The sequence below is a fragment of the Capsella rubella genome, unplaced genomic scaffold (genome assembly GCF_000375325.1).
Source record: "Capsella rubella cultivar Monte Gargano unplaced genomic scaffold, Caprub1_0 scaffold_6, whole genome shotgun sequence".
In the NCBI taxonomy this organism is placed as follows: domain Eukaryota; kingdom Viridiplantae; phylum Streptophyta; class Magnoliopsida; order Brassicales; family Brassicaceae; genus Capsella; species Capsella rubella.
Genome location: NW_006238918.1, coordinates 3,819,717 through 3,828,185, shown reverse-complemented (window position 1 = coordinate 3,828,185; position 8,469 = coordinate 3,819,717). Strand labels below are relative to the sequence as shown.

At 34.4% G+C, this 8,469-nt stretch overlaps 1 protein-coding gene across 1 annotated transcript; it reads left to right on the top strand.

The window, feature by feature from the left end:
* The first annotated feature begins 5,064 nt into the window (after positions 1 to 5,064).
* Positions 5,065 to 8,113, top strand: LOC17881501 (subtilisin-like protease SBT3.11). The gene is made up of 9 exons (XM_006287069.2): positions 5,065 to 5,152; positions 5,292 to 5,383; positions 5,500 to 5,597; positions 5,702 to 5,857; positions 5,951 to 6,624; positions 6,711 to 6,991; positions 7,065 to 7,179; positions 7,247 to 7,439; positions 7,540 to 8,113. Exons 1-9 carry the CDS (start codon positions 5,105 to 5,107, stop codon positions 8,109 to 8,111), a joined length of 2,229 nt encoding a protein of 742 aa, XP_006287131.1. The 5' UTR covers positions 5,065 to 5,104; the 3' UTR covers positions 8,112 to 8,113.
* Positions 8,114 to 8,469: the final 356 nt, after the last annotated feature.

Here is an 8,469-nt window from a genome sequence, read left to right as displayed (position 1 = left end):
TCCACTCTGACCTAGCCTTTGAACATTTCTCTTTTCTCTTTTATCATTATACTACAGTAAAGAAGTCATCTATATATCTTCTACCCTAGCTATCTCAGAACCTCTATTGCATTGATTTAATAGTCGTAAAACATCACACGATACATGTGTAATGATGGTGAAACTTCAAGTTGAGTTTCTTGAAAGACACAGCAGCAAGACAACAAAAAACCAAGCTTTTTTAGCTTATCTGTGGTTATCATCATCAATTATCATCAACACCTTAAAATCCTAAAATAACGTTGGGTACAATGAATTATGCTGATATCAGCATTCACAATAGGAAATTATGTAACAGATGGTAGCTAGTTAGAATAATTTCCATGGCACAAATTTTTTTAAAATATCCTCATCAACAACTAAAATCCATTTTGACTTTTTTTTTTCTTTGGTAACGGATGTAATATATGTATCCGATCCGTTATATGAACCCAAAAATATTGAAGAGGCTGAGGGTTAGCATAATTTAATTTTGAAAACAAAATCGTAAGAAAGTGCCACTAATTATTCGTTAAACTTACATATGAATTAAGAAAATCATTCGATTTGTTTAGCCAAGTAGTAAATTAAACGAGCAAAGATTGTTGCGAGTTGACTTTTCATAACGTTTAATATTTGCAAATAAATGCGGATACAATAACTATTCTTGTTTAATACAAATAACAATTCGCATTAACTTTTTTAATTAATACTGGAGGTTTCTAACCTCAATCTAATAACAACAACAAAAAAACGCTGATGAGAACGGTAACTCTTATATATGAAAAGAACCATATAAATATGAGATTATCTATCATTTTAACTTCACAGCCAAAATTCAAAACAATTAGTAGCAAACATAAATTTAAAGTACGGTAATTTCAAAATGAAAATGAAGATATTTCTCATTTTTCTAACTATCGTTTCATCATGTAAGTTCATTCTAGGTTTGCATACATTAAATATGTAAAATATTTTATACAATTCTAATAATATATTGATTACACTATTCATTTTTATTTTGTTTATAGGTGTATCAAATATTATGGCAAATTCTGATTCAAAAGAGAAATTTATTTCTTCCAAGGAGAATCCTCAAATTGAATATGCGGTTAAGTACTACAAATATCCTATCGAAGTTAGTCGAAGATTTTGTTTTGAGTGTGCTGATCACTGTTCTAGAATGAACAAAGTTCTCCAACATTGTGATTATAATGTTTGTCTTTGTTCACCTAAAATTGAATCTGAGGTAAAGAATGGACCGGTTTCATACCACACACCAATCCCTATCGAAGATAGTATGTTTTGTTATAATTGTGAGCGTAGTTGTTCAAGAAAGAACAAAGATATCAGTATGTGTAAAAATTTAATTTGTCGTTGTTCATCTTAGAATCGTGACTAACGTCCCTTGCAATTTTTCTTTAATAATAAAAATTTGATATTACATTATATTAAATTGATGCTCGTGTTTTCATATTTTATTTTAGTATGATCACGTGTGTGTGTCATGTCGTATGTCCATCCGAACGTATACATTCTTCTCCTGAATGAAAATTTGGGAATATACAATACAACATTCGGTGCCTCGTTTAGGTTTAATATATCTGAATTCCTTTATTCTTTTGTACATATAGTTTAAAATTAAATCAATAAATAGACATCAAACATAAGTTTCAGTACTGAAGGAAGGAACCGGTTTCAGACGACAATCATTTGCGAACCCCTGAACATGGAACTAATCTATTTGGATTTTGTTATGAATGTATATTGTAATAAGTTTATTTGTCTTTATTCACGCTAAATCCACATTTTAATACACTTTCATTAGTAGTAACTATTTATGTGAAACTTCAAAAACTTTACTCGCTTATCATTATATATATATTTTCAGTAGAAAATTATTTAGTCTCTAAAAAACTAAAAGAGAGATATCTGTTGATTGTTTCTTGTACTGCGCCTAAATGGTAATTCTTCTATTTGACTTTGGATTGTGAAGGCGTTTGCGTAGCAGAACAAATCACCGTTGAAGGAAAGTACATCGAAACAAGATGAAGAGAATTAGGTTAGCAAATTAGGAAAATATAATGGACAAATGATTTTAAAAATTAAAAAAAAGAGCATATGAATGTTGATGAATAATTAGAGAGGCCAATCTTTCGAGCATGTCCACTCTGACCTAGCCTTTGAACATTTCTTTTTTCTCTTTTATCATTATACTACAGACTACAGTAAAGAAGTCATCTATATATCTTCTACCCTAGCTATCTCAGAACCTCTATTGCATTGATTTAATAGTCGTAAAATATCACACTATACATGTGTAATGATGGTGAAACTTCAAGTTGAGTTTCTTGAAAGACACAGCAGCAAGACAACAAAATAAAAACCAAGCTTTTTTTAACTTATCTGTGGTTATCATCATCAATCATCATCATCATCAACACCTTAAAATCCTAAAATAACGTTGGGTACAATGAATTATGCTGATATCAGCATTCAAAAGAGGAAATTATGTAACAGATGGTAGCTAGTTAGAATAATTTCCATGGCACAAATATTAAAAATATCCTGATCAACTAAAATCCATTTTGAGTTTTTTTTTTCTTTGGTAACGGGTGTAATATATGTATCCGATCCGTTATACGAACCCAATTATACTGAAGAGGCTGAGGGTTAGCATAATTTTGAAAACAAAATCGTAAGAAAGTGGCATTATTTATTCGTTAAACATATGAATTAAGAAAATCATTCGATTTGTTTAGCCAAGTAGTAAATTAAACGAGCAAAGATTGTTGCGAGTTGACTTTTCATAACGTTTAATATTTGCAAATAAATGCGGATACAATAACTATTGTTGTTTAATACAAATAACATTCGCATTTAACTTTTTAAATTAATACTGGAGGTTTCTAACCTCAATCTAATAACAAAAACAAAAAAACGCTGATGAGAACGGTAACTCTTATATATGAAAAGAACCATATTAATATGAGATTATCTATCATTTTAACTTCACAGCCAAACTCAAAACAATTAGTAGCAAACATAAATTGAAAGTACGGTCATTTCAAAATGAAAATGAAGATATTTCTCATTTTTCTAACTATCGTTTCATCATGTAAGTTCATTCTAGGTTTGCATACATTAAATATGTAAAATATTTTATACAATTCTAATAATATATTGATCACACTATTCATTTTTATTTTGTTTATAGGTGTATCAAATATTACCGCAAATTCTGATTCAAAAGAGAAATTTATTTCTTCCAATTTGGCAGAGAATCCTCAAATTGAATATGCGGTTCAGAACTACAAACAACCTATCGAAGTTGATCAAAGAGAATTTTGTTTTGAGTGTGCTGATCACTGTTCTAGAATGAACAAAGTTCTCCAACATTGTGATAAGGTTTGTCTTTGTTCACCAAAAATTGAATCTGAGGTAAAGAGTGGACCGGTTTCATACGACACACCAATCCCTATCGAAGATAATATGTTTTTGTTATAATTGTGAGCGTAGTTATTCAAGAAAGAACAAAAATATCAGTATTTGTAAGAATTTAATTTGTCTTTGTTCATCTTAGAATCGTGACTTACATCCCTTGCAATTTTTCTTTAATAATTTTATATAATAAAAATTTGATATTACATTATATTAAATTGATGCTCGTGTTTTCATATTTTATTTTAGTATGATCACGTGTGTGTGTCATGTCGTATGTCCATCCGAACGTATACATTCTTCTCCTGAATGAAAATTTGGGAATATACAATACAACATTCGGTGCCTCGTTTAGGTTTAATAAATCTGAATTCCTTTAATCTTTTGTGCCTATAATTTAAATTTAAATCAATAAATAGCCATCAAACATAATTAGTTTCAACACTGAAAGAAGGAACCGGTTCCACACGACAATAATTTGCGAACCCCTGAGTATGGTACTAATCTATTTGGATTTTGTTATGAATACTGTAATAAGTTTATTTGTCTTTATTCACGCTAAATCCATATTTCAATACATTTGTCATTAGTAGTAAGTATTTATGTGAAACTCCAAAAAATTTACTCGCTAATTAGTATATATATTTTCATTAAAAACTTATCTGTGGTTATCATCATCAACACCCTAAAGGCCTAAAATAACGATGGGTACAATTAATTATGCTGATATCAGCATTCACAATAGGAAATTATGTAACAGATGGTAGCTAGTTAGAATAGTTTCCATGGCATAAATTTATTTAAAATATCCTCAACAACTAAAATCCATTTTAAGTTTTTTTTTTCTTTGGTAACGGGTGTAATATATATCCGTTATATGAACCCAAAAATATTGAAGAGGCTGAGGGTTAGCATAATTTTGAAAACAAAATCGTAAGAAAGTGGCATTATTTATTCGTTAAACTTACATATGAAATAAGAAAATCATTCGATTTGTTTAGCTAAGTAGTAAATTATACGAGCAAAGATTTTTGAGAGTTGACTTTTTATAACATTTAATATTTGCTACATTAATCCAACACTACAGAACCTATGCTCTTTCCACTCTTGTTTAACCTATAACTATTTATAGAAAGAATTCTTATTTATGCAATATTTAACCTCGGGTTAAAAAAAATATCGCTTTCTTATTCAATGCGTGATGGAACATGGTTAATTTGTTATATTCAAGTTACTAAGTAATGCCCCAAATCTCCCTATAAATATATTTGCTCTTCCATCTGTCGCAAGCCACAAATTTCCTACTACTCCAGTTTACGGTATAATTTTTCTCCTCATAATTAATCTTCCAACAATATGCTTCACAATTTCTGTTTCTTACTAATAAGTGACACCTTCTCTTGGTTGTTATTGCAGAGAGATTTACTAGAGAGCTTGCAGTGACCGGGACGTTCCAAGGTAATGGTTATCTTTTTTTTTTTGCTTTCTATAATGTATCCATGGCTGTTCGATCGAATTCTTTTATATTTAACGTGAGACAAACGTAACGAATCTTTTTTGTTTCATTAAACCTAATATGTGGCTTTTTGCTTGAAGCCAAAACATGATCTCGCAAGTCCCATGGTGGGTTTTACTGATCGGTGTCATGGTGATTAGTGCTGTGGCAGAAGGAGCCTATGAAGATCAGACTAAGGTAATATATGTCACAGTTACGTTATTTCTTCTTTCTTCTATTTTTTTTTGTTAAAAGGCATAGTTACATTATTTCTCGATTTCACAATAAGGGTAAAAAGATTGGCCGAAGAAATAACTAACGTGTATTACATATATAGGTTTACATCGTTTATCTCGGCGCTATAGCGCACAATCATGCGAACCTTGTAACAGCATCACATGTTGCTATGCTAGCATCACTATTTGGAAGGTACCACAAGCCCCAAATCTTTAGACACAAGAAAACAAATGTTGTTGGAAATATGTAATTAGTTACGATATATATATATGAACTAACATGGTTTTGTGGTTATACTACTGTTACAGCGAGAAAGACGCAAGGGAGTCCATGGTTTACAGTTATCGACATGGCTTCTCAGGATTTGCTGCGCATATGACTGATCGGGAAGCGAAAAAACTTTCAGGTACTGGTACATATATAACACATTGAAGAATTTATAAAGCAAATTATATTATAAGAGCCTAGTTGACAACTTTTTTCTTCAAAACTATGTATATATATGTGCAGAGCATCCCGAAGTAGTTCAAGTGATGCCGAATCGCTATTACGAGATGAAAACAACACGAACCTTTAACTACTTGGGGCTTTATGAAAGTACTGGAAAAGAGCTTCTCCTTGATGCCAATATGGGTGAGGACGTCATCATAGGCGTCATTGATTCCGGTGAAACTTAAATCATCTTTGGTATCTATAAAATAGCTTCAAATATGTATAATAGTTCCGGATACTGATTAATATATGCAAATGCGTCCGCAGGTGTGTGGCCCGAATCGGTGTCCTTCAACGACAAAGGGTTAGGACCGATCCCGTCACGTTGGAAAGGAAAGTGCGTGGACGGCGAAGAATTTGTGGCCACAAAACACTGCAACAAGAAACTAATTGGGGCTCGTTACTACATACCGAGCCACATGAAGAAGAACAAAACAGGCATGACATCCGACGAAAACGATTACATGTCTGCAAGAGATAGCGATGTGCACGGTACTCACGTAGCCTCCATAGCGGGAGGTGCCTTCGTCCCAAATGTGAGCAACACAGTTTTCGGAGTGGGGACGGCAAGAGGTGGGGCGCCAAGTGCCCGCATTGCAGTTTACAAAGTCTGCTGGAAAATTTTCGGCAATGACGAATGCGCCTCTATGGACATACTAAAAGCAATGGATGATGCGATAGAGGATGGGGTGGATGTGATGTCGCTCTCACTAGGCACTTCCATCCCTTTACTCACAGAAACTTACAAGGATAATATGCTCTCATATGGAGCCTTCCATGCCATCTCAAATGGTATCCCAGTGCTATTTGCAGGCGGAAATGATGGCCCTAGAGCTTACACAGTGGATAACATAGCGCCGTGGGTAATCACAGTAGCTGCCACCTCTCTCGACCGCTGGTTTCCCACCCCACTCAAATTAGGCAATAATGTTACCATATTGGTAAATATAATTAACTATATACCACCTCTTTTTTAACAAATACACTTTCTTGCATGTGACCTAATATAATGTATATTACTTTCTAGGCACGAGCCCCGTACAAGGGATTGGAAATCCAAGCGGATTTTATGTACGTAGAAAGCCCCAACAAGATCACAGGTGCGGCAAAAGGAAAAGTGGTGCTCGCTTTCTTGAAAAAAAGTGCAGACGTCTATGATTATAATTTGGGAATTAGGAAATTCGGATTAAAGGCTTTAATCATTGCCTCCGAAAGAGATGATAATGTGGAAGTTGTCGATATTCCCATAATACTCAATATAGACTATGAACAAGGCGCCACCATGCTGAATTACATAAGTTCCACCAGGTATACATTTATATACTTTCTAAAATCTGCAGTTAAAGATTGTTTACTGTATTTTTTTTTTCTTTAATTACAGCTCGCCTACCATAAAGATAAGCTCTGCAATCACACTCAGTGGTCCACTTGTTGCCACTAAAGTTGCTGTGTTCTCAAGTAGAGGACCCAATTCAGTATCTCCATACGTTCTCAAGGTAAATAAAACTATATCCAATTATTTCTATATAATTTCATCAACTCATACCAACGTAATATTCGCAGCCTGATGTAGCAGCTCCCGGTGTGGCAATATTGGGTGCCAGCACTCCATTTATGGTGAGTTCAGAGAATGGGTTCATTGCTCTGTCCGGGACGTCAATGTCTACGCCTGTGGTCGCCGGTGTCGTTGCACTCCTCAGAGCTATTCATCGTGACTGGTCTCCTGCAGCAATTCATTCCGCTCTCGTCACTACAGGTACGTAGTTATTAAGGGATTCCTTAAACATTTACATATATACTATGTTATATGTAAATAGATATTGATCTGATGAATGACTTCTTCTCAATTGATTAAGCTTCCACAACTGATCCTTACGGAGAACCGATCTTCGCCGACGGATTTTCTGAGAAACTAGCCGATCCGTTTGACTTTGGAGGAGGATTGGTGAACCCGACCAAAGCAGCTGACCCCGGTCTCGTCTACAATGCATCCGCAGAAGACTACATGCGGTTTCTGTGTGCTTCTGGATATGACGAGAGGTCCATCGGAAAAATGGCAAACAAAAGTGATATGTATCATTGTCCTAGTCCTAGGCCATCGATGCTGGAGCTTAACCTGCCGTCAATAACCATTCCTTTCCTCGATAGAGATGTGACGGTCACTAGAACCGTCACCAACGTTGGACCCATCGTCTCGAAATATATGGTCATCGTTAAACCTCCTTTGGGTGTCGAGATCACCGTAACCCCCAACATTCTGTTATTCAACCCCTTGGTCCAGAAGCTGAGCTTTGAAGTGACAGTCTCCACAACTCACAAGAGCAACTCCATCTACTACTTTGGAAGTATAACTTGGACGGATGGCTCCCACTTTGTCAGTATACCCTTATCCGTGAGGACAGAAAGACTCATGTATTTCAACCATTAAGTTTGGAGGAAAAAAATATGAGTATCTTATTAAGCTAAAGAGGTGTGTGTAAAAGCCATCTACCTATCTATTGTAATAAAGTTTCGTTTTATAATTAGAATTAACTCTCTACTATTGGTCCACCACCTTAATCTATTATAATTAATCTTTTTCTATTGTTCTCTACTATATTGTACTAAAGCTACGGTTCCAGCTAATTATCCAACGGGACAGGACTCTGAATCAATCTCTTTACGCAATCTTGCTTTCACTAACAAATGGCATGAAGAACTCCGAACAGTACATCCACTCCATCCAAAGCCCAAAATCTCTACTCAAAATCAGCGGAACGGTTTTGTGATGTGCTGTTGATTGTTCT